The sequence below is a fragment of the Pteropus alecto genome, unplaced genomic scaffold (genome assembly GCF_000325575.1).
Source record: "Pteropus alecto unplaced genomic scaffold, ASM32557v1 scaffold251, whole genome shotgun sequence".
In the NCBI taxonomy this organism is placed as follows: Eukaryota; Metazoa; Chordata; class Mammalia; order Chiroptera; family Pteropodidae; genus Pteropus; species Pteropus alecto.
The window spans coordinates 3,903,225-3,930,412 of record NW_006431048.1 but is presented as its reverse complement, the minus strand read 5'-3'; the positions used below and the strand labels follow the sequence as shown (position 1 = coordinate 3,930,412).

General features: G+C 41.8%; 1 protein-coding gene across 1 annotated transcript in view; it reads right to left on the bottom strand.

The window, feature by feature from the left end:
• The window catches only part of LOC102891261 (kalirin RhoGEF kinase), a 295,084-nt gene that overhangs the window by 132,675 nt on the left and 135,221 nt on the right, over positions 1-27,188 (bottom strand). The window contains exon 10 of the mRNA XM_025052186.1: positions 19,050-19,172. Coding sequence (XP_024907954.1) covers positions 19,050-19,172 — 123 coding nt within the window. The remainder of the gene's footprint in view (positions 1-19,049; positions 19,173-27,188) is intronic.

The following is a 27,188-nucleotide window of genomic DNA, read 5'->3' as shown; positions in this document are numbered from 1 at the left end:
TTAGGTAGTCTTTAATCCAGTATGACAGAGCGCCATGAGATATAAAGGCCAAGATTGGAGTAATGCAAAAGAATGCCAGAGATTGCTAGCAAACCACCAGAAGTCAGGAGAGAGGCTTGGAACAGATTCTTTCTTCTTCACGGCACTCCGAAGAAACTAATCCTGCTGATACTTTTATCTCAGACTTCTAGCATCCAGAACTGTGAGATAAATCATTTCTGCTGTTTTCGGCCATCCTGTTTGTGGTACTTTGTCACAGTAGGACTAGGAAACTAACAGAGAGTCTGTTCTGTGTACTGTAGGATGTTTAGCTGCATCACTGGCCTCTACCCACAGAATGCCAATAGCAACCCCTTAGATGCAATATCCAAAAACGTCCCCAGACATTGCCAAATGTCCCTAGGGAGGGAGCAAAATCACCTTTCTGTTGGGAACCACTGTTTGAGACCCTAGAGGAAGCCCCAGTGAGGGCAACCACGCAACTTCCTCTGCTCACAGTGTGTTTCTTGTGCTCCTTAGATGGTAGAAGACTTAAGGGGTCATCTAAGTCCTGTGGTTCTCACAGGACAGGATGAGGGGTTAGATAAAGGTGCTTGGGGGAGAAAAGCAATGCCTATGACCTCCCCCAGATTGCTCAAACCAGAATGAGCCAAGAGTGGGGATGGTGGTACACAGTTTTAACAGCTCCCCAGGAGACCGTAATTGCAGCTACTGTCTAAGGTTGAAAGGCAGGGCTCAAAGCCTGGGCTGAAATTCCGAGGTGAGAGAAACCTAGTTTTAAATGCCTTAAAATGGCTATGGCCTTTGAATGAATGGTAATTCTCCCAAAGACCAGAAACACTTGAGAGAACTAAGGACTATAATGTATTTGACATCTTGCTTAGAAGTTTAAATATATTAACTGTGATTTATAAAAGTAAAAACTAGAAATAACCACAGTGTCCAACAACAAGGGATGGTTCACTATACTGTGGTGCAGTCCTGTGACGCAGTCATTATGGTTATGTTTTAAAGACGATTTAGTGATCTGAGGAAGTGTTCTTGATATAAAATTACATGAAGAAGTCAGGACAAACCAAATTATGGTTCTGAGTCTATCTACTGATCAATCAATTGATTGAAAAAACTACTGATACTTATAAACATTATAACATGGTAGATTATACTATCATATCATATTACAGATAAGAAAACAGGCTTAGAAGGCAAAAGAACTTGAGTAAGTTCACATAGTTGGTGAATGGCGGATGCCAAGCTGGAATTCACATTTATTTGACCTCAAGCAAAACATTCTTTGCATTATGCTGTGCTAAATGGTAATTTGCCAATAAATATTAATAGTTTATATATAAGTATCTTTGAGGGATACTAGGGATGATTTTTCTTTTCCACTATTTTTCTGTTTTCCAAATGTTCTATGATGAACATGTATTAATTTTATAATCAGAAAAAATGGGAAAAGCTTTTAAAGTCTAAAAATTACATTCAGGGAACTCTTTAGAAATTATTCCAAAAACAAACAAATTTTTATGTTTATATGTTTGCTTATTTTTGTATGTGTAAGAAGAAAGATGTGCAAGTTGACTATGATTATCTTGAGAGAGATTGGTAAGTGGGAGTGCAGGGGTAATTAGCATTTTTATTCACATTTCTTTGCAATATTTTACTTGTTATTGCAACTAAAGGAATCCCTTTCAAAATTTGAAAAATATCAGATAAAATAAATTTTAAAGAAAAAGAACCTTATATATTTTTGTCAACTGAATGCATTTAAAAATACAAATAAATTCCATTACAAATGTAGTTAGTTAGCTTAGAGATAGATGCATTTCCTAGTTCTGGGATCCTGAAGACACTAATGCTTGATCAACCACAGTGAAATATATAATCACAAAAAATATAAAGTTTCTCTGTAGCCCCAGTAAGAGATTTCACCTTTCTCAGTTTAGACTTTATGACATGGCTCAGCACAGCTGAGAAGAAACATGATTTTGGTATGACATATATGCAAAAAAATTCCAATTAAAAATAATCACCTATGAAATCCTAAAAACTATTCTCCCTGAGCACAATACCAGCATCAACTACCCATGACCCTGAGTTGTTTTCTGCAACAGTCAAGAGTTAAAGACATGTCAAATTTGAAAATACTTAAAAGTGAGGCAGGCTCTTGGACAAATACCCCAAGAACCTGGAATGGGCTGTTTGGTTTGCTTAAAAGAGTTCCCTATCACCATCATATAAATATCAAAGCTCTAATGCCCATGGCATGATGCTGACAGCAGCAGAGTGACAGGCAGGGGCCAGTCCTTGGGTGCCTCTGTGTATGAAACTAATAAACTGATGTGGATTGAAATGCTTAGGGCTCTTTAAATAAAAATAAGCAAAATAAAGATGGAGTGATACAAAAATGAAAGGGATAATAGGAAATATCTAGTTATAGAAGCATCAGCCTCTTTCTTCCAATCTTACTGGTCCACTCTGGGACTGAGGTTTCAGTGGCTTTAGAAAGCCTAAGTCACTTACCTCTCAGGTGTACCATTAAAACCATCATCATCATCATCATCATCATCATCATCATCATCTTAGAGATATATGACTGTTAACCACAGGCTGTCCTAAGACCTGCAGGGAGTGACACATATTGCTCTGGGGGCTATATTCCCTGACCAGGATGCTCTAAATGCAGGCCAGCCCTAGAATGACACTGTGGTGTTGGGTGGGACCCTCAATGAAGGGGAAAGAAAAACCTTAGCCTCTGCAGTGGCCCTGGAGATGTCTCTAGTCATGACTGGAATTAGTGAACATTGCCACACATCCCGAGGCAGGAAAAAAAAAAAACAAAAACAGAGCGATTTATGTTCAGACTGCTCTGTATACAAGGCACGGAAAATTTAAGCTATATTTCAGAAAGTTTACCATCAATAAAAATGAAATTTGGAAAGTTTAAGCATGAAGTACTTAGGGTTAATTCTTAGTTCTCTATGAAATTAAATTATGTAGAACAGTTCATTCTCCAAGGACGAGAAAGAAATGAGGTATAACAGGAGTACAAAGTGGTGATATTATGCTGAGGGCACACTAGGTCACAGAGCAATCGGGTAAGATGGATAAGCCTGGAGAAGTTTTCACAAGGAGGTAAATTTTTGAGCCAACTTTAAAGAATCTAAATTGTGAAGGCATAAGGGAGGAATCTGCCAAGCAGAGGAATGACTTGGGCAAAGGTCCAGCCTGGGGAGTCGGTACGGCGTGAGGGGCCTTGGCAAGAGCTAAGAGAGGCACAGCCTGCAGGGTTTCTCCTTCAAGGCGGAGTTGGTGATGGAAAGCTTGTTTGGGGCATATAGCAGAGTGGCTAATGGCTCTTCAGGAAGAATAGCCCATTTGTCCTCAGAGAAGCACAGTTCTGGACTCAGACAGCCCAGCTCTGGCCTTCACCATGGGAGGAGCCCCAGACAGTGGCCGTGTGGTGTGGACAAGCAGTGGAGGGGGGTGTGAGAGAGGCAGGAGAGACAGAGGAAGGAGACCTGCACTAAGAATGGGGCCACCTGCACACCCTTCTCAAACAGGGTGGGATTCAGAGATTTGCTCTAGGACAGAAGAGACACCATATATCCACCAAAGACTATTGACCACAGACTGTCAACTAAGATCCAGGACCCTCTGAGTCCTCGGGATCCCCACTTTCGAAAAGGAAACAACATGTTTCTCCCATTTCTCTTCTTCGGGAGACTGAGTGAAGAGACTCATCCACTGGAGCATTCCCTTGGAGCAGAGATGCTGAGAGAGATCAAAGTGTCCCCACTCAGGGTCCTCAAGGGAAAGGGCAGAATCCAAATAGCTGGAGATGTGACCATGAGACAGGGAAGGGCTAGGAGGTTCAGGCTCACATCTCATCATTCACCTCGTTATCTGAAGCTCTTGAACGTTCCCAACTTTCACAGGCCAAAAGCTATCTTCCATGAACACACACTGTACCCATAATCCTCAGTCCTGAAAGCTTCGGCAAGAACCCTGAATAATTCAGTACAAACCCGCCCTCAACACTACAAAGGGAAAATTAAGCAAGAGGGTCATGTGATTAGGAGGAGCAAGCTGGCCAGGAGATGTGTCACGCAGGGCATGAATATTTTCACAGAATGCCCCAGGGCTCTCTGGAAGGGCTGGTGTGAGCTGGGCAACTCTGCTTGCTGCTGAGCGGGTCACTGTGAGAAGGGCTTCCCTGTTCCCTTCGGTTAGAAGGACATGTAAGATAAGTGGTCAGAGCGGTCTACACACAAAGCTCATGCTGTTTCCATTTCCACTTCTAAAATCCACTCGGACCCCAAAGCCTCACTGATCTACAATTATATAAACATCAGAACAAGGCTCATTAAATCACTAGCTTTAGCTTTAGAATGTGGAAAGTTTCCCCAGCTAATCCTGCTACGCATGAGAATCTGGCCCTCGAACTGTGTAAGAAGCCTGGTGCATGAAGAGTTCAGTTAAACTCAGAGACTGGTCAGCACATTCTCTCTCTTGGGAAATACTTGGTATGGGGCAATATCATCAATCTTTTCTATATCTTTAGTTCCTCTTTTCTGAGTGTGTTCCAGACGTGATCTCATCCACTGTCACTATATCTCCCTAATAATAATGATGATAATTTACATTTGCTCTGTGCTCTAGACTTAAAGTGCTTTTAAGTACATTATCTCATTTAATGCCTACTTCAACTATGATGGAATAAATATCATTCCCACTTTACAGACATAGAAACAAGGTCTGGCAAGGTTAGGTGATCTGTATATACAGCTAGAGTAGCTCTGGGTCTCGTATCCAGGAGTTCCAATCTCTGTATCCTTCTCACTGGCTTTTGTTACCTCCCACAAGGTAGAAGGCAGGAAGAATCTGTAACTCCATTTTGTCGATGGGGAGATAATGGCTCTAATTGTTGAAGTGGCCTTCATGTGAGGCACAGAGTAAGGAAAGAGAGAATCTAGGAAGTTACTGTGTGTCAAGGCCATCTGGTACCAAATCTGGCAACCTGAGCCATGATGAAACGTAATTCCTTTGAGTAAACCCTCAACCTTGAACCTTACTAAGTTTATAACTTATAAAACTTTTACCAGTGTGACAGCTACGGCAAGTGGGTGAGACCCAAGGTTTGCATCCAGATAACTCTCTTTTCTTTAGCTGTATTTTTTAAGCAAATGAGACTGACATTGTCAATTCCCAAGACACTGAAGAGTCTATAATTTTAGGCAGAGTCCAAGCCTCATAACAAATAAAATTGAAACATATCTATCACATGGATTTGGAGTTCCTATTTTAACCTTACATGGATTTTTCAAATTCTAGGCATGTGATGGACTGAAGTCCACCAGAGTTATTTCAATCCACAGCTGGCATCATTGAGGCTGAACTATACTGTATGAAATAGCCCACAGTGTGAAACACCATGTAGATGTGTAATTACAGCTGAGATAGCCAGAGTTTAGTGTTGTCAGCTCCTAGAATGTAGCAGGACAGCTGTACTAGCCTCTACTGACATGAAAGGGGAGTGCCTTGGGCTGTCTGGGCATCTGCCTTGTGTATCCCAAGATGAATAAAAGTATCTATCTCGATGAGGCTTGGATGATGCCTGGAATTGCAGGAGGCCTCAAGAGCTCAGCTCCCTCTGCCCAAACCTGTCTCCCTTTCCAGGTGGAATAACTCAGATGTAATGCCTTATTCCTTTCAGAACTTGGCAGTGGGCTTTTCTCCTATTAAAAATTTAGTCCAAACAAAACTGGTTCATGAAAATGCCTCCAGTTGCTCACTGGCAGAGGAATAAAAGGTACATAATCTACTCAGTGGGTTGTTCTTGTTGGTGATGTGTGTTTATTTTTTGGTTTGCATAATCTACGGCGTGAAGCCTTTTCACTCAGGGCTCTTAGGTGCTGGTTCCTGGTACTCATCACCTGTCACCAGCTACCTCATCCACCCACAAGTTTTCAAAAGCCCTTATCCTTCAGTCCAGACACTCCTGATTTGTTCTATGATCCTCAATGACACAACAAGAAAGTACTTGCCACAAGGAGCTCTTAGAGGTCTGGGAAAATATTGCCCACCTGCAACCACACTTGGACCAGAGCCAAGCACTGCATTCTGGACCTCTACTAGAACCTCTGTTTCAGGAAAGGATATTCCAGCAGAAGATGGAATAGACAATGAAAGAAAAAGAGGAGGAGGAGAAGGAAAGAAGAAGAAAGGAGAGGAAAGGGGCTACAGTGGTTACTAATTTGAAACATTCGCCACCACCACCACCATCACTGAGCCCCACCCTAGCCAGTTTTAGGGGCTCGGAAGGTCCTCACAGTCCTCTAATATACATGCGCCTACAATGGAAACAGGAAAGGTTTGAGAGGGCACTTGTAGACTGCCATTCTCTGAAGCTTTCTCTTGGGAAAAGATTCTGAATGCTTGACTTAAACCCAACCTTTTGTTTTCAATGTTTATTTTGCTCTTCTTACCCACTTATAACTGTACCAACATTTAATAGCCTATAAGTTACTAGATTATGAAAAAGAATAAGAAGTCTCAATAGTAAAGACTTCACAAGCAAAGAAAAATGACACTGTAGATACATCTTTATTACTACGACACATCGTTAAGTGAAAAAAACTAGTGACTGACATATATATATGTATAGAGAAATATCTGGAAAAATAAACATCAAAGTATTAGCAACTGTTAAACAACTAAATGGGTGGATAATTTTTGTTCTTTTTCGCTCATTTGCACTTCTATATTGAAAATATTTTTGTAATTAAAAAATTTTTAAGTAAAAACTTTATTTGAAAAAATCAAACTGAGAGTTGAATAAGCTGACACCTCAATCCCACCCCACCCATTACTCTGAAGGTATATGTGCTAAAAGTGTGGGCTCTAGGGTCAGATTGCCTGGGTTCAAATCTAGCCTCTTGCACTTCAATGATACTCTCTAGGCCCAATTTTTCATCTGAAAAATGGGGATAATATTAAAACCTATCCCATAGGTTTGTTTCAAGGATTAAATGAGCTACTTCTTATAAAGGTATGTATTCAGTAAATGGTAGTTGTCCTTATTACTTATTTTTATATGTTTGTCTTTATAGCACAGGTTTAAAACCTTGCAAATACTTTTCAAAATATTTTTATCCAGGAGAAATATTTTCATTGAGGAATTTACATATGTTCCTCCTGTATGCAAATCCATCACATGCTCCCTCTTACTTTCAGCTTAGACAATGCTGGCTTCCACAGCAGCAAGAACACTCACGAGGCTCCCCTGCTCACAGTGTAAGATAGAAATGAGAAAAAGAGGGAATAGAAAGGAAGTCGATTTAGTTTCTCTTTATCTGGGCAGGTTGACCTGTGTTGAAACTAATTATTGGAAGACGTGATAATACATGGTTTGCTTTCAGAATCAATACGAGGCAGAAGAGAAAGCTTTCCTTTGGAATAGCTTTCTGTTTCTTTTCCAAATTGAGCAAATGCTCTCTCAGAGACAATAACTTTATTCTTCCCATCTGTATTCTCACTGTGCCAGGTAGGTACGTTGTTGACACACTGTGAAACCAGTGGTTACACATTCAGTAACCCCTCTAAGGAGGTCCACTGAGTCAGAGACTCCTTTAGAAGGGAGAGTGCTCTCACTCGACGCCCTGACTCTTTCTTTCCTTCCTTCTCCCTTTTCTTGAGCTCCATGGCAGGCTCGGCTCCAGCTCATTTACAGAAATAAAATGGAATCATATCTTACCAACAGACTGGTCCTCCACATCAGGTCCCAGGGAAAGCCAATCCAGCCCTGTTCTGGTGTCCAGATCTGATACCCAGACTTTTGTCATGTCCCTAAGAGCCAGCCCTTTCTTACCTGGTGCCCCAGCAACCCTGCCTCTGATTTGGAGCCCAGTGGCTGGAGTCCTGCCATCTGTTAAGAGCCTTCCCAGTGTAAACTGCCCACAGTCCCCCTTGTATCTCTGAACGCATTGGTTTCTGGATGCCTAATGCTGGGTACTCCCTACCTGCCAGCCCCAGGAATGATGTACCACTACACTACTGCCTTTCCTTGGTTCTGACTGATCAAACTGGATGGCTACCTCTTCCATAATCCTTAACCCAAGGGCCAAGCTTAACAGTATCTGTAGCTGATCTGTCTGTCCCCTTGGCACATGGCCCATCTCAAAGGACAGACCTACTCTTTCCAACATATAAGCAGACCACATCAACCTGTCTGGAGAGACGACAGCATGGTACTTAGCAACCTAATCTGGAAGGGAGTGAGACTTAGATGTATTCCATCACCACTACTACCACGGTCACCACTGCTGCCACAGAGCACGTCATTCATCAGGCAACCACATTCTCTACTAGGCTCTTTCTATATGTTATTTCTAACCCTCACATCACTCTTCAGGATAGAGAGAACACTGGAGCCCAAGGAAATTAAGTGATCGCCACAAGGCCCAAGGTCAAGAAAAGGAAAGAACAGACTGGACTGCAAATGCTATGCTTTTCTTCACTACACCATACATCCCAATGACTGAGAAAGAAGAACTGAGAGCAATGTTTCAAATAGGTTTGTGGAGTTATCAAGGGGGATGTATGATGGAAATTAGGAGCTTTAGCAAAAGGCAAAAGGAAAAAGACAAAATAATGTCCTGGGCTGGGCTAAATATGGTTCACCATTTTGTGCTAGAAAACAGAAATGGCAAGATATTGGCCAAGTTAATTGATAAACAGGCCAAGCTCCATTCTACCACTCAATTCTACCACTTACTAGCTGTGGGTACATGTGTTTCAGATAAACCAGATGACAGGTAGAGAAAGAGTAGTCATAGAGTTCCCACAGGCCTGGGGTCACACAGATCTTTTGGATTAAAAAGTTGTCACAGAGTCATGCAAGGGACCCTTGAGTCCACTAAGGTAAATCTTACGCATAAGGAGAGAAAAAGTGTCACTTAGTCATCATGCAGCCACAGTGCTAACATGTAGCTGGCTGAGGGATTATCCAGATCCATACATAGAAAGAAGACTAGGAACTGGCTCTAGGGGGAATAGAGGACCCCACCAGGCGGATCTCAAAGATAGCCAAAGTTCATATGAATCAAGAGACTCTATGGCAAGGTAGTCAAGAGCCTAGACCTTGGAGACAGACTGCTGGGGTTTGAATCTCAATTCTACCACTTACTAGCTCTGTCAACTTGAGCTAGTTATTCAACTTCTCTGTCTCAGTTTCCTTATCTATAAATAAGAATTAAAAATACCTAACTCATGGAATGTTATGAGAATTGAGTTAACATAAGAAAAATAATTAGAATAATGTCTGGCACATAAAAAGTACTCAATAAATGTCACTGTTGTTGTTATTATCATTATTACTATTGTTATTAGGGTCCCCTCAACAGGGAGAAGAAAAAAGTCTATCAGTAAACATGATATACTGAATAAAAATTATGACCAGATAAGTTGTCTTGGACTCAAAATCAATATATTGAACACGAAATCAGTATGCTTCTTTTGTCTAATTTACTTTTTGTTTTAGTGCTGCCTTTAAGATCCCTTTCAAAAAGGCCAATCTTATTCATCCCTAACAAAAGAGAGTTTTTGAAAGAGAAGACCTTTGCCACATATCACCCAACAAAAGGACAGGGTTACAGCCTCCCATAGTAGTCAGATGTGGTGTGGTGGTAACCATCTCAGCTGGAAAAAATCATAGACACTTAGTGGGGCTGGGGAAATAGAGTAAAAATTACCATGTCCTCTTATCAAATTTGGTTTTCTATGGCATCATCTGAAATATTTTTTTAGTTTTTAGTTTTGTTTTTTTTTTTAATTAAAAAAAATACAGACGATCTCCAAAAACTCACTCAAAATTTGACTCCTCAGATGCTATTGCCCAAGTGCCAGACCCTGGGCTGGGGCTGTAGAGGCTGACTACAGTGCAGGGCAGTCTCACTACTTCTATCAGGGTGGTTCTCGATGAGGTCCCAGGTTACATGGTCTGAGGCCTGCGTTCTTACAAATATTCATCTAATCCACCTCTCTTACACTTATAATTCTTTGAGTTGGAAGAGACCTCAGAGATTAACTGGCCTGATATACACTCAACAAAGGAATCCCCTCTATACCATTTGTTCCTTTCTTTTTCAAGTGCCAATTGCATATGATACTTACCATGCTAGGCATTGGGATAAAAAGACCAATAAAACAAAATTCCTGCTCTAAGGACGGTCACGGTCCAGCTAGAGAGTAAGACTACCATAAAATTGATAAAACTGTGTGATAACTACCATGATAGGGATGTGACCAGAAAAAGTGGATGCCTAAAAAAGGGGCACTCGATCCAAACTGTGGAGACCACTGAAGGTTTCCTGGAAGAGGTGATACTTGAGATGAATGTTCAGAGATGAATAAAAGTTGGTCAAGGGTGGTCAGAGTTAAAGTGGTGAGAATGATTAAAGAGGAGACAGCACTGACACTTGAGAGCATGGCATCTGTGAGCAAACTCCAGGACATTAGGGCAGAGTGGGGGAGAGGGGCACAGGAAGGGTAAAAGGTAAAACCAGAGATGGTAGTTGCCAGGTCATAAAGGCTTTATAATATCAAGAGTTTGAACTTTATCCCAAAGAGAAGCCAACTGCGAGTTCCATAACCAATGGAGGAGCATGATGAGATGTGTTTTAGGAAAACCACTCTTGTGGCAGTCTGGGGATGAATTTAAGAATATTACTAGAGTCAGGGATAATAGCAGGCTATTGTGATAATCCATTCAAGAGATAATGAGACTCTGACCTAAGGCAGTGGCAATGGAGATGGAAGGAAAGGGACATATTAGGGAGGCAGAAGCAGTAGGACTTTGTGATGGATTCATGAGGGTTGATAGCAAGAGGGGGGTCAAGAATAAGTTGCAAGTTTCTGGCTTGAGCAACTGGGTGGTTGGGTGCCCTTGACTGGCATGGAGAATACAGGAAAAAGAGCACAATGGGAAGGTATAGAAGAAGACAAAATAAATTTTGGACACACTAGGTTTGAGAATCCTCTGAGACATGTAAGTGGAGTGTCCAGAAAGCCATGGATTTATGAACAGAAAGCTCAGGGTTGAGATCAGAGATGAGACATGGATTTGGGAGCCATCAGAGCAGGGGTATCTCTTGAGCCTCGGAAAGAATATCAAATCATGGAGAGAGTGTAAAGTGAGAAGAAAAGGTCTGAGAAGCAAATTCTGGATAAAAAGTACAGGAGTCTAAAAAGGACCAGCCAGAAAAACATAAGGACACCAAAAGAGCATGGTGTTATGGAAGGCTTGGGAAAAGATAACTTAAAAAAAAACTGGTTGACAAGGTCAAGTGCTTCAGAAAGACCAATTAATATCTGAAACATGTCCTTTGGATTTAGTAACAAAAATGTTCAGGTGGAGACTTTGGTAAAATTAACCTCAGTTTGCTAGAGGAAACAGAAACCCAATGGCAAGGGTCAAGGGCATCTAGGAGGTGAGATAGTAGAGATGCAACTATAGACTCTTCTCTCAAGAATTTGGGCTATGGAGAGAAGAAAAACCAGGGCAAAGCAGGGCCCAGAAAAAAGTTAGTCTGGGTTTTTTGTTGTTGTTGTTGTTGTTTTTTTCATTTATTTGTTTGTTTGTTTTTTAACATGGAAAAGACTTGTGGATATTTATATTCTAAGGGATTAAGGATTGTGTGTACTGGAAAACCTCCATGATAAGAAGCACACTATATCTCAAGATGTTTCATGCTGGTTTTGGACAGCTAATAAAAAAGCAACTGTGGGTTAGAAGCGATACCTGAATTAAGCTAAAATTGACTTCACTATACCTTCCACCCTTATCTCTTTTATAGGAAGCCTTCAATTATCAAACTCACCCACTTCCTTTCATAAAATATTATTAATTCAAAACTGAATATATCTAGTTACTTCAACTTCACTATCCCAACAACCTTCCAACAATTACAATACAGTATGTCAAAATCTTTTTGAAAATATATTTTCTAGGATTAGGTGTAATATACCATATGTGATCTAAACAGCCAGCAAATATAGAAATTCTTATCTCTCTGATTTAGAGGTTATATTTTAATTTATCTCATCACTCAGAAGCCTTTAATAGTCCTCTCTCTCTAAGAGTAAAGTCTAAACTCTTTCATCCAAAGGTCAAGGTTCTTGAGAGTCTAGATAGAACTTACACTCTTTTGAGCTTTTCTACAGTGATTTGCTCTCTACCATGTAGAAGCCTTTGCTCTCATCAACTTATTGATGTTTTATTTACAATGTCACAAAATTTACAGGAGATGCAGTACATGTGACGACTCTCATCACCACCATTGTTTTCCTTGAGCTAGAATTGAAATCGTATCAGAACAGCATTTTCCATATCCTCCATCTGATGGAGCACACTATAATCCTCTCCAGGAATAATCATGGCTTCTTTATCATCCTCTTTTTATCTCTATTATTTATCCATATTGTTTACAATGCTCAGGTTTGTAGATCTCACATAATTGTGAACCTTTCTGAAATACCCTCACCCCTCCTATTAAAATGAGTCCTTTAAACAAAAATTCCTCTTCTGTTGCCATTTTCTACTTATAAGCTCAATATCCTAAAGTCTCAGGAATATTTATGATATTTATCTTCTTGTGTTAAAATTTGAGAATTCTGTTACATATGACTTTTGTTGATGTATAGATAAGGAAGGCTATAAATATAGTTTGCAATCTGTATTCTTTGTTTGTTTTGTTTTGTTTTGTTTTGTTACCTCAGGTTACCTAAGAGCATTCCCGTCACAAGGTGCTTCATTCTATGTCACCTGTGTGGTGCCTCATACATCTGGTTTTGGTTTCACTAGGATAATTTCCTCCTTCCACTTCAAAATTCCCTCAAATCCTTTCAGATAGGTCAACAAGGTTTTCTGCCAAAACACATCCTTCCCAATCTCTATAAGATGCACTCAACTCCTGGTCAGAAGTCCATTATCCTGGCTCTGTAGCATATAGTTCCGGAAACTTTTTAAAACACCATCTACATAGGCAGCCATTTGTTTCTCAAAACCTCCTTTCTTTTCCATAGTCATTGCCATCATATAGAACGAGAGAGAAAAAACACCACCTGTGCTTTTGAATCTTTCAGTTTGCTACCCAGAACTTTAAAGTCCTTAGGAATGCAATCTCAATTTCTTCCGATTGCGCCATTTGTTTCACACAGGAAGCAGCAAAAGTGTCTGTGTGTCATGGGGGACAATTCATGGTCTTGATAAGAGGTTCTTGGCAGGCTTTCTATAATATTTTGGATATTGGCTCCAATCCCCTCTCAATTTTCCACACCAAGTGTATACAAAATGACCTTCACAAACTCTTGGTTCACAGTCATCCATGCCATGAAACATCTTTCTTCTTCCTGAGAGTGGTCACAGACCCCTGCCATCAATTGGCTCATGCCAGCAACTTCTCCCTAGTGTTCCGTGGAGCGAACGTCCCTAACCTACCCCAAATGGAAGAGTGCCGTGCAAGACCCAAAGGCTAGGACTGCCCTTCATTTCTCTGCTGTTTCACACTCTTCCACTTGCCCACTTTATGACATTAATATCTCTGCATTTTCCTGGCTTTCTTCCTCACGACTTTTTTCATCTTGCCTAAAAACCTTTCATCTTCCCTAAAAAGCTGGAGTGTGAAAAAGCATCTATTTAGGCTCTTTTCCTTCTGCTTGTATTTGCAGCTGCTATAATTGGTCTCAGGCATGAAGAGAAAGATGTAACTTACTCCAAAGGTCACTACACCACCCCCTATGCAGGTATATTTATTGGATTGCCAAATGAACTAATGGTTTATCTTGGTTTTACTAGAAATGGTCCTTGAAAAGCCTAAAAGAGTAAAGATTATGTCTCTTGTCTTACTATGGGACTTCTTAGAGGGTTAGAATATGTTTGCTGCATGTTTTTCATTAGATCGTGAGTCTCTCAGGACAGAAACTGTAGATATCTTTAATTTTTCCATGGTGCCCAACACAGAGACTTGATGAGACATGACAACTGCTGAGTACTGCTGTCCAACTCTGAGGGCACAGGCATTCCATCTCTATGGATAAGCCTATTCCACTTGCTCTTAGTACTCTGGTATGTTAGCTGATTACCCTTTGAATAACTTTGATGGTCAAGGTCACTTGTACGCCCACTAAAATGTCTCCCTTTCATTTTTGCCTGTTTTTACAAGATTCAGGATGAAATTTTTAAAAGTGTATTCTATTCAAGTTTGAGAAAAAAAAGCAAGGGTCAGATAGAGAAATAACCAACCAGAGATTACCGAATGAAGTACTTAATTGTGACTATTTTTATATCTCCTAAAATCTTTCTTTAAATGGTCCGTTTTTCAAAAACGTTATACTGATGCTACTTGATATGCTTACCTGCTTAAATGTGATTTGGAGCTTTGAGATTTTAGATAATACATATTTGAATGTAAATGCTTGCTAATTTTTGAATAAGCTAGCTTACAGAAAGTCTGGCATTTCAAATAATGAGGTTATGAAGCAGATCACGAAAAGAGCAGGCACAGCTGCTATCTAAACCACAGGCACTTGGGTACTGTTCTGCTGAGTAATAGTAAATATCTCAGGACTAAATAACAGTACTACATCCCATTCTACTTCCTGGACATATAGGGACACATCTATCCCCTGACAGCTATGCAAATATGGGCAGCAACTCCATCTTATACTTGTTCATACTCTTGATGACAGCTAATATGCCAAAAAAAAAAAAATACACACACACAGAGTAAGCACATTTCAAAATCTGATTTACTCTATAGCCTGCGTCATGTGATGAGATTATAGGAAACTTGAGTCAAATTCCTACCAGGACCAGGAGGGGTTCCCACTAGTGCCCAGGTCTTTTATTTGAGCACAGACAATTTCAGAAGCGTGGACTAGAAAGACCTGTAGAGACAGACCCCTGGTGCATACCCTGGCCCCAGACCCTCACCACCTGCCTGCCAGGAGCCTCCTTAGTCAGGCTGTCATGATTGTGGCTCCTTTCCTCCTTCAGCTCAGCTTCTGGGTAGGCTATTCAAAGAGTGCCATCTGCAGGATGAACTGAGGACTCATACTTAATTCATTTCCTTCAAGTGATAGTTGAAGTCTGATTAAAATGTGTTCAAGAGGTAATAAACACAAAATTTAAAGTTTATGAGGAATAATAGATTGCCACATTAATTATCAGCAGCTACCATTTACATTAATTTTAATAACTGCCTTAAATGTCTTTACCCCAAAGAGTAACCAATGGAAGAATCACAGTTGCCCCTACTATCCCAAGAGTGGAGACATATTTGTCCCTTGAACTCTCCGTGCAGGCAGCCCTTTTCTCTGCTTGAAGGCTCACTCCCTCCCGCCCGCCCGCCCACTCCCCACTCTCCCACCCCCACAGAGGGCAAATTTCCAGGAGCTGTAACAGATGCAATAGCCCCCTCCCAGCTTTGCTTCAAGACAAGTTTTAAACCTGAATACAGTGAATGGGAGCTCATAATTGCCTTGTCATATCAGCCTCGGGTCAAAGAATCATGAAAACATAAAGTTGAAAGAGGTTCCATCACTAAATTATGACCCTCCATAGTACTGCTGACAAGCAACCCCCAGCCTCCTATTTCACACCATGTGTGACAACTTTCCTGACCACATCCCATACCCAGCACCCCAAAACAAGGAAACAGTTTCTACACTTTCACTGATCTCTGATGACTCAAGATTTATACAATTCCCATTTAAATCCACCCTTCTCCTCTCAGTGGCCTTTACTTAATTGAAAACAAAAGTGAAAGAAAGTGCCCTTTCCTGCCCAGATTGCCCCCTTTCTCACCACCTGAGCAAGATGATCACACTGCACACAGCAAGGCAGGGCTGAAGCAGACGGCTACTGACAGTCCATCTGCCTTCACCATGGTCGGAGTTGGTTTTCCTACATGGACTACGAATTCCAGGAGGCTAGGCCACTCCACTGACCACTCCCTTCCCCAAAGTGGGGAAGAGGGAACAAGACAGGATTGATTTCCAGACCACGTGACCCATCTCCAGAGCCCTATTTAGAGGGCAACATGGCCACCTCACGGCCCCTCCCTTAGGTGTGCCACATCTGCTATTCCCCTTTCCAGAGGAAACACTCCTCCTAAAAGCATGAGCATTTTGGAAGGTAGAACTCTCTATTATTTCTCAGATACAGTCTTATCAGAAAGCAGAGGCAGGAAGAAGTGGATTATATCAAGCGAAGACTCACCGGCAGGGCCAGGGAGAAGTTGTAATGTATGTCAAATGGGATGGCCACAGCAGCACCCCCTCCTCCCATTCTTGCTTTGTCCTGCACTCTGATGAGCAAGCTGGCACTTGGAAATGAACTTTACACCTAGTTCCTATACCTTAATCAGGAGGGACAGCATGGAGTTAGGTAAGAACATGACTTGAGTCAGACAGACCTGGGTTTGAATCCCAGCAGAGCCACCAACATGAATGTCTTGGGCACACTGAAGAACTTCCTGAGCTTAAGTGCTATATTCTATAAAATAAGGCTAATACTATCTATCATTCAGAACTGGTAGGATATAAAATAATGGAATCATAAGCTTTAAAAAATATGTCCATTCTTTCTTTAGTATGAATTTAAATTAATGTGCCTCTGGTGCTAAATGAAAGACATTGTCTCATGTGAAAGGCATATCAGGTATCAGTGAGAAAGTAGAGGAACAATTGGGAGAAACAGGATTAAAGTTGGGGTGGCCTCTAGGCTTGTTTGGCTGTAACGACACAGGAAAGCAACAGCCCCCTCATGAGCCTATAACCAAGGCTGGCACTGCCTATGAGGATACAGCAGGAAGAGAGTAGGTGGGATGGGCTGGGTCGGGGCTGTGGGTGGCTGTGGGGATGACCTTCCTAAATGAGGAGGGGCTGAGCCACAGGTCAGCCAAAAGGCAAGAGCACCAAAGCTATGGGATGGCTCTATTCCAACAAACTGTCCCAGGTACACTCTCAGCAGACAGGAGTTCATATGGCCCTCTCTCATCCTTTGCCCCCTAACAGACCGGAGAGGCACCCAGAATGTCTGGCCACCCAAATATTCTGGATCTGTGCTACATACATCTTGTCCACCAAAGGCACACTTATGTTGGCATAGTCCAGCTGATTTTTCAGAAAGTCCTGTGTAGCTATGAGGCTTCTTTTCATTGTTGTGGTGGTAGTGGTAAAATATACATAATGTAAAACTTAAGTTCATTGGCATTAAATAGATTCACATTGTTGCGCAACCATTACTATCATGCAACCCCAGAACTCTTTATCTTGCCAAACTGAAACTCTGAACCTAATAAATAATAACTCCCCATTCCCTTCTCTCCAAGCCCCTAGCAACCACCATTTCTGTTTAATGAATTTGACTATTCTATGTACTTCATATAAGTGGACTCGTACAATATTTGTCCTTTTGTTACTGACTTATTTCATGTAGCGCACTGTCCTCAAGGTTTATCTATGTTATAAGATCCTTTTTTAAGGCTGAATAATATTCCACTATAAGTATATACCACATTTGGTTTATCTACTCATCCATCAATGGACACTTGGGTTGCTTCTATCTTTTGGTTATTGTGAAAAATGCTGCTGTGAACATGGGTATACAAATACTTTTTCGCATCCCATCTTTTAATTCTTTGGGGTATATACCCCGAAGTAGAATTGTTGAATCATATGGAAATTCTATGTTTGATTTTTGAGGAACCACCACAATGTTTTCCACAGTGGCTGCACCATTTTACGTTCCCAGCAACAGTGCAAAAAAATTCCATATGAGCCTTTATTCCATAGGTTGGGTCCAATCTACCTGCGCTCACAAGCTTCCTGTCACTACTAACGCAGTCCTTCTGGCTGCTGTCAGGCCACTCACTTTTCAACATACACTTGCAGCTCCCCTAGAGATGTGGTATGCTTCCACTGCTTTCCTGGACTCTGGCAGACTCCTTTGGTTTTTTGGCGGAGCCTCTCCTTTTGCACCCACAGCTCCTATCTGTCTGGGGCTGGCAGCCTCCCTGGGTGAGAGGTGGGGCTCTGCAAAATGCCCAGTGTGACACCTACACTGAGGAATGCACACCTAGTGGGATCAAAGCCACGATGTGGAAACCCCAGCTTTGTCATCCTCTCTACTCCAACGGCACCCACCCCTTTGTCCCATACTGATACCCGTCCCAATTGCCCTTTCCCTGTCTTATTCTTAAGCATCTTATTTTCCACTGCAACTGATCACACCTGAAAAAATAACTGGACAGAAGTATTTCATCTTGAAAATAAATATTTTCTGGATCCATTTGGAAACTCCCCCAAAAAGGAATATAAGGGAGTTAAGATAAATTTTGGGGGTAGAGGTCAGAATAGAAACCTTCTTATATTACTCCACCAGTAAGACAAATGGTTAAGACCTCTCATACAGCCTCTTTATACAAATCAGAAAACAGTGCCCTTTTTGGATCAGGTGGGCAGCTCAGCTAAAAGGCAGAATATTGTGCAAATGACAAATTATTTTGTGCCAATGATACAAAGGCACATTCTCTGGGCACATGCAGCTTGGTGGGTGCATGGCTTGGTAAACAGGTGCCATCTCTTCCTCCAGATCCTGGAAGGTACACAGCTTTGTAAGAAGAGCTGGTGCTGATTTTCAGCTCCTACTTGTCTGCAGTGACAACCATAGGGGTAGTACTGGCTGCTGATGAGTCTAACATCATTCCCACCTGCCACCACCAGATTGTAGACAAGACATTTACAGATCACGCTGGCAGAAAGATTTTCTTTGAAGACCATAAACTGAGGGTCTATTTACTATTCACCTAGTGATCTAAGAGCAGTCAAAGCTCTCCATGCATCAGGCAGAGGGCAGCCCAGACACCATGGGCTATCGACCTGACATACCCCACCGAACACCGAAGCCACAGCCCTCATCTCTCTCATCAGGTTACACACATGCACGTCAGCACACACGCACACAGCCACACATAGCATCTCACCTGAGCCACCTCTTCAAAGTCATCGTGCCTCTTCTGCAGGGCCCGTGCTCGATGCAGGGACTTCCCAACCCCTGTATGTTTGCTGAGAAAGGCCTCACCATGGTTTTCAATCCAGTCCAACACCTGGTCAGAGGAGGAAGACAGAAACAATGACTTTCTGGCAGAAGAGAAGTGACAGTATGCATGACCACTAGAGTCCTGGAGTCCCCATCCCAATCAAAAGCAGCAGCCTGGGTGGAAATGTAGATGCCACTGTGGATACAGGGGATGTCATTACTGTCATTGGCAATATAACAATCTCATTCTTAACTAAAATTTCTTAGTCATAATTAGTCCATTATTTTAAACAAGGTACACAGGCTATCAGACGCAGTGTAACCCCCTCACTAACTTTATGCCAGCCACATAAAGTCAGACACATTGGGAGAAAATCGGGCAGTGTCAGATCAGGGCAGTTCCTTGGCCCTCCACCAAAAAATGCTCCTGGCAGTGGTAGCCAGTCATGGGGATCCTGCCTCATGTGCTTCTGGGACTCTCTTCCTAATCTTAGAAATAAACCTCACCTGGAGCTATGCTCAAGCTAGCTGATCACCAGGACAACTGCCCTCTCTGGCTTCTTTCCACCTCTCTCCTCCAATCAACACTAACCAACCGACCAAATAAAGTCTCTGCATCCTTAAGGCCTTTAGCATCCACGATTCTCCTGGGAAGCAGCAGAGATTCCATGTCCTTCCAGGATTAAGATCTAGTGATTTGGCCTCAAGATATTTTTCTTTAGAGAAGCCGGAACAGAGGTGGCTAGAGCAGTAGAGAGATGAAGGAGGGATACTGAGAAGGTGAGAAAATATGTTGTCTTAAGGGGCACTTGATGGGGAGTGGAAACTCCTTAGTAAAAGCCTTGAAATGTAGGGAGGACCAAAGCCTCTAATATCCATTTTGCATTTACTCAGATGGCCTAACAAAAACACGGAAGAAGGGAAGCAGTTCATCTTCTGGTCTCTGAAGAATTGATGCTCAATAAATCAGTTGGCCAAAATCAAATCAGAATTATAGTACAGGCACACCTGTTACAGATCCTGCTAAGACTCAACTGAGTCCACTCTGCTCCTACCATACTAAAATTTAACTGAACATTTGATTAATAATATACTGGCCTTCTCAGGTTTTAGAAGTACTTTGGGAAAATGATTTAGATGAAGTAGGCTTATTTAAAAGGATGCTTCAACTCATTCTTCTGTTTCCTCTACAGATTGCCCTTTGGCCAGCAGATAGGCCAAATCATTCGATGGACTATAGGTATGGGAGTTCTAGCTCTACAGAATCTAGCCTTTGGCTTCACTTCCTCTGACATTTGAGATAAATCAATGCCTGCAGTCGTACAAAGTATGGAAGCCTTCAAAGTCCTCAGTAACAGTATCATGAGGCCCACAACAAGATGATATTAGTTTGGAGAAATATACATATGAATATATTAATGAGGTTTAACAAACATCCACTTAATAAAGCTGAAAGGTCAGGTAATCGTCCATTAAAATGAAGAAAAGGCCTTAAAAAAAATGACTTTATCTAAACATTGGGTGGAGAGATTTTAAACACTTTATATAACCAATTTTGGCAATAAATATTTTCTTAAATTCTGGAGGCACATCTGAAAAGAAATTGCAGTAGTAAATTAACTGTATTTTTACCTTTTGCAAATGCTGAAAAGCAGCCCTGAAAGGAGCTCTAAATGTTCCTTTCTTAGAAGAAAAAATTCTAATTTCCTTAGAATTACGCACAGTGAACTTTCAACAACAAAAAAGTCAGGAGAGTGCATTTTTACTTGAATTGCCACAATTTGATCCCACAATTCTCTATTGTAATGGGGATAATGAGTATCAGCATGCAAGGTCAAAGATAAGCAGTTCTAGTAGCAAATTTTCCCATATATTGTATACTATGGATAGTGAGGTTTTAAAATTTTTATGTATATTTAAACTTTTATTAATCCCCTTTTCCGAATGAATTGAAGCTTGGGGATAATTTTTATATACAAAAGAGCTGTCTTGCAGCCTTCATGAATGCTTGGGAATTTATGACAGATTTTTGGATTACAATTTTTTTTTTTTAATTTAGTTTTGAGCAGTTAAGTGTGACCTGCTTGTCCAGCACTATTTTCATGAATATTACTTTACTTCATATATTTTTTTTATCTCTAGCTTTAATAAAATTGGTTATTTTCAGGCAAATTAGTTAAAGAAGAATGCTTTTCATTCACTTGTTGACAAATGGTTCGATTTTATACTCCCTGGGAGTAATTTCAAAACTTTTAAACTTTTTTTTAAAGCAATTTGTTTTAAGTTCTTTTGCTTTGTTTAAGTTCTTTTGCTTTCTTTAAAATGTTGATTCATTTTCAGTTAGTGACAGTTTCCTTAATTAGCTCTACTTTAACCACTTAAAAAATCCATTTATTTAATATCTGAGAGGCTTGTACTTAGTTTAAACATAACTTTGATTGCTCTATGATGTTACATTGCCTCCATTTAGTCTAGCTTCTGCCATTAAAACCAAAGCTGTGGGGAAAAACATGTGCCACCTCAATGAGGATTCAGGAACTGCATGGAAATCAATTTAACAGATTAAAAAAAAGCAAGTGATTTAAGAACTGAACAAAATTACTTTAGTAATACACAGAAACCAAAAAAGTCCCCAAGGATAGGTAAACGTAATCAATATATGAGCTATTGGTTAAAATGCTGATTTTTGACTCTTGTATGCTTGATACATACACATTTAGACCACATGTTCTCTTAACCCTGATTCCATGTCCCCTCAACCTTGGGAGTACAATCCAGCTTCCCACATAGACGGGACAGCAGAGATGTGCTTCTGAGCAGACACCAGCAACGCCTGACAATTATATTACACAGCATAAATTAATGTGCAGCATTTGAAGTGTGGATAGCCTGGCTTTGGAAATTCTGGTGAGTTCCAGACTCTGAACATCACTGGTTGAAGAATAAATTGTGTTTCTGGGCAAATCCTGGACCCTACCAAAGTATATGTACCTATCAAGGTACTCTCTATTAGCAACCCCTGCTTAATTTCTCTCCTCTACAAGATTTTATTTAAAATATCCAATTATCAGTTATAATTAAGATAGTACAGGATGATAATTATACTTATTGATGGCTTTGAGTTGGTATTTAAGAGTTTCCGACATAGGAGAATTTGTCTTTTTTTTTCTGAGGGGTCTTCAGGAAGCAGAGAAGCATGTGTGGGGTATAAATATTCACACATTCAAACAGATATTTATTAGATTTATTGTGCCCTAGTTCTGGGCACGAGGGTAGCCCAGGGTATGGTATTAAACAAGGCAGGCATGGCCCTAACTCCAGAAATTCAGTCTATGTGGGTAACAAGCACTAGACTCCAAATCACACAATTCGTCATTAATTGCGATGGTGAGAAGTGCCAACCATCAGGTGCGCCCTAGCTGGGGATTCAGGGAAGGCCCCTCTGAAGTGAGGTTTAGCTGAGACCCGAGAGCAAATAAGACCTAATCAAGTTCAGAATGAAGATCAGCATGGCTTGAGTAAGGGGTAGGTAGGAAATGGGCCTAAAGAAGACAGGAACCAGATGATGCTGAGGCCCGGTATACCGAGTCAGATTCCAGTTCATCCTAAGAGCCACTGAAAGCCTGCAGGGAGGAGAAAGACATCATCGGATCTGCATTTAAAAATTATGGTTCTGGCTGCTTTGTGAAGAATCAGTTGGAAGAAGGTAAGAACAGAGGTGGGAAAATGGTAGGTTAGTGTAGAAATCCTGACAAGAGATTATGGTGGCTTACACAGGCCAATGGCAGTATCTGTGGAGAGAAAGGTTTGAGTAATACTTAGGGGAAAGAATGGCTAGAATTTGGTGACTGGGTATGATGGTGATGAAGAGGCAGGTGGAAGGCTGACTCCTAAAGGCATAGCTTGAATAACTGCATGGAAGGAGGGACGGGTCATTGGTACAGAAGCAAATGAGGTAAGAGGGATAGCACAGAGATGACACATTTTTCTTAAGTTTTTGTTTGTTTGTTTGTTTGTTTTTTCCAATTTTGATTCTCATGCTCTGGTTCTGATAAATGACAGTTTTGCCTCTGAACTTGAGTGGGAAGTAGCACCCAATGATAGTTGTCAGATTCTGACGAGATGTGCCTTTAGTTTCAAAGAAGCAATTTTATACACTGAAGTTTAAAAATAAATATAATGTTAATATAGCTGGATCCTAATAATAAAAATTAGGGATACCAAACGCATTCGAAGAACACAAACCGAGGCTTAAATGGAATTAACCCACACATTCTTGAAGGGACATTTCACCGGGACATAGTTTTTGAGAAGCCCCTTAATCTGACATGCAGACTCCTCTGTAGCCGGGCCCACCCCACTTTCAACACCCGCTCCAATGAGTTCCTGCCTCACTCCTAAACATCCCAAAAGCTGCTGCTCACCTCCTGAGATTTGCTGTCACTATGTTTAACTTCACTTGAAATGTCCATATTTTTTTTCTCCCTATATCCACTTCCCAGACTCCTTTCTATTCATTCTTTAAGCACCATCTCAAAATCATTGGTTTTGGAAAGCCTTTTCTCTTTAATAACCCACCCAGGCTAGGGTGGTGTCACTCTTCTCCAATTCTGTTCCACAATTACTGCCCACAGGCCTGTGTCCCCCACTAGACTTCAGCCTCCTTGTGATTGCCGGACACAGTGTGGTACTCAGCACAGACCGATTTGCTTAAGACCTGTCAAACTGAACTCAACTAAAACTCATCCCCCCAACACACAGCTTTGGTGTGAACGTTTCCAGCTCCATACTCCCACCGTAACTGTCTTAGTACCTCTCTCAGTCTGCACTCAACATTCTTCTTTGTGTGTCCCCACCCTCTACACTGCCCCACATGGCAGGTAGTTAGTTTCTGAAGGGGTATGGGGTTCTCACATTGTATCCCACCCTTTATCCTGCCCCTGCCCCAGCATCTCTGCCAGCACCGCACATGCAAGAGATACCCAATGTCCATACGTAGCCATGAATTGTCAAGGGCAAATACGGCTGAGGCTCCAGCCCTACTGCCTCTGGAGCTGTGCTACCCCATTCAGCAAGAGGCATGATCTTTGCCCTGTCATTGGAATAATAACCTAAACAAGTCCGAAACTCCTCACCACTACAGCAGGCAGACAGTCTGGTAAACAACTTGTAAAGCTCCTCCTCCTTTTTCATGCCCCAAATTTTCAAACAAAAATTAGTCCTTTCCCAGAACAGCTTTTTCCAAGAGAGATACTCACATCCTGAACCAGATTTGGGAGCCAATCTAACAGCCATTATGCATAATTCCCTAATCACCCCCTTTCTTCCTCATTTAATTGTGTTTATTCCTACCAGCATACAATCAAGACAGAACACTTTTCAGGGGAAGAGACAGTCCTTTCTATCTGCTAAGGAGAAGAGAAAAAGTCCTTTTGAAGAGAAGAGCTGATATTTTCTGAACAGTGGCCATGAATACAACTAAGTAAATGGGAGAAAATCAAGGGCCTAGCTGCTTTCTGTTCTGGGCTCTGATTTTCTGGATTCTTCTAGCATGATGGAATCTTAGTGTTATAGGAGACCCCAAGGGTCACCCAGCCCAGTGCGGGAGGCCCCTGCACTTAGAGACCACCACCTTTAGAACAAAGTTTTAAGTTGGTTTCTAAGCTCCACTTACATATGAAAGTGTTCTAGGTTCCTAAAACATCCTAACAATGTGACACCAACATGATTATCCTAACGTATAGACACCATCCTTGGGGTCAAGAAGAACCTGGTTCTTGTCCCTGCTCTGCCCCCAACCACTTGTGACCCAGCCAGGTGTGTGCCTTCTCTCTAGACCTCACGGCCTTAATTTAGGATGCTGGATCAGCATCCCCAAATCTCCTTCCAACTCAAATATTTCCTGATTTTATTATACTGAGGGTACGGCAGCTTCTCTCCTTGGAAAAAGAAACTATGGAGTGTTTGTTCTTTGTCAAGCACGAGGCCACAGCATGCTGCTCATCGTCGCATCTACGCTATCTCATACAACCCCGGGAAGTGAGAGTTATTATCCCCACGTTTGGATGGAGAAAATGAGTATCGGAAAGGTTAATTAACTTACCTGAGCTTACATAGCTAAAAAATAGTGGAGTCAGGATGCGAACCCAAGTGGTTCTGGCAGCAACACTACCATCTAATACCCACACCCCATTCAAGCTTTGCCATCTGTCCCAACACTGACTTTTAGAGCAAAAGAGTGTAGACCAGAAGCATGTGTTGTATTTGTCCTTTTAATCTGGAATAGTTCCTTTAGGCTTCCCTTGATTTTCCTGCCTTTGACACTATAAACAGTCACAGGGCTATTACTTTATAAAATGTCCCTCAGTTTGGATTTGCCTGATGTTCTCCCATGACTAGAATCAGGAATATCACAGAAATGATTCTTGTTCTTCCCACTGCATTCTATCAGGTGGGATACAATTTCAGTTTGTCCCATCACTGGAGATGTTAACTTTGATCACTCGATTAAGGTGGTGTCTTCCAGCCTTCTTCACTGCAAAAGTTTCTCTTACTCCCTTTGTAAATAAATATTTGGGGGAGCTACTTTGAGACCATGTAGGTGGTGGATTCTATGATATGCCATAAAGGACTTTTTACAACTGCTGGGAGTGTCACCAGAAGGCAGATAGCCTTCAGTTCTCAGTCCCCTTTGAGATTATTACCTTTGGCTGAAGACAGTAGCTTTGCCTGACGTTATACCCCTTTTTCAGGCTGGCCTGTGTACATTGTTGAACTCCAGTGTATAAAGGCCCAGTTTTCTTTCCCCATCCTGGGACAGCTCTGAATTGTCACCCAATCTTCAGAATGCGCCAAAGATGGCTGAGGATTCCCTGGAATGACACTGCAGCTCAACTTCACCCACTATCTCATCTTCTTCCATTCCCTTCCTCAGGGTCAATTCCAAGACCTAGTAAACTTCCTCTGGCTAGCCCCCTGTGTAGACCCCTACTCACCCTGTTTAGACTCCAGTCCTCTAAGCTGGGCTGTCCTCCCTTTATAGATGTGCTCCTCGCTCCACCCAGGCTGTGACACTACATACCACAGCCCTTACCTCTCGTGGATGGCCTCCTTAATCTGCCAGTCTGTACCTATGTCAGGCCGCCCTCTGATATAGACCCTCTACTCACTTTGCTTGGGCTACAAAATCCTGCGCCAGGCTGTCCCTACACAAGACTTCCTCCTCACTCACCCTGGACCATCCTTCCTTAAGGACTCCCAGTGCTAGGCTGCCCTCCAGAGCTATCCTTAGCAACTCAGGCTCTGAATCCCTGGCCACTAAAGCCCTCCCACCCTGCAGAGATGCCTACCTTGTTCAGCCCCACTTTAGAGGAAGACAGCATCCTCACTGGAATGCCCTGGGGCTCACGGATCTCCATTGCAGTCTTCTTTTCTAAACCCCGCTTTGTCTGCCCAGCCTCTAAATTGCAGAATTTCCGAGGGCTCAGTTCTGGACCTCTTCCTTTTCTTCTCTTGCACCATGGCTTTCAATATCATCTGTGTGCTGGTAATTTCCATATTCACCATTCCAGCCCTAATTTCTCTCCTGAGATTGAGACTGTACCCAGCTGTCTACTCTTCCTGTCCAATTTGACATATAATGGTAATGGGTACCTCACACTTAATGCATCTGAAACAGAACTCTTTATTCCCTTCTGCCTCCTCTCCTAGTCTTCCCCGTCTCAGCAAAAGGTACTACAGTTCACCTAACTGCTTAGCCACAAGCCTGAGAGACTTTCTTGTTGACTCTTTCTTGTACACCATTTCTACCACCACCACCCTAGTCCAAGCCACCTTCTTTCCTCACTCACCCCACACAGTAGCTAGACCATTTCTACCACCACCACCCTAGTCCAAGCCACCTTCTTTTGATTTGATATGGACCCAGCCCACTTCTCCAAACTTCTTACCCCCTTTTTTCTGCTATCTGTTCACCAGCCACTCTGGCTATGCTCCCATTTTTGTGAATATACCAGCTCATTCCAGCTTCAAGGACTTTGTAGATCCCATTTCACGGGCCTGGAACCTCTTCTTACACACATCC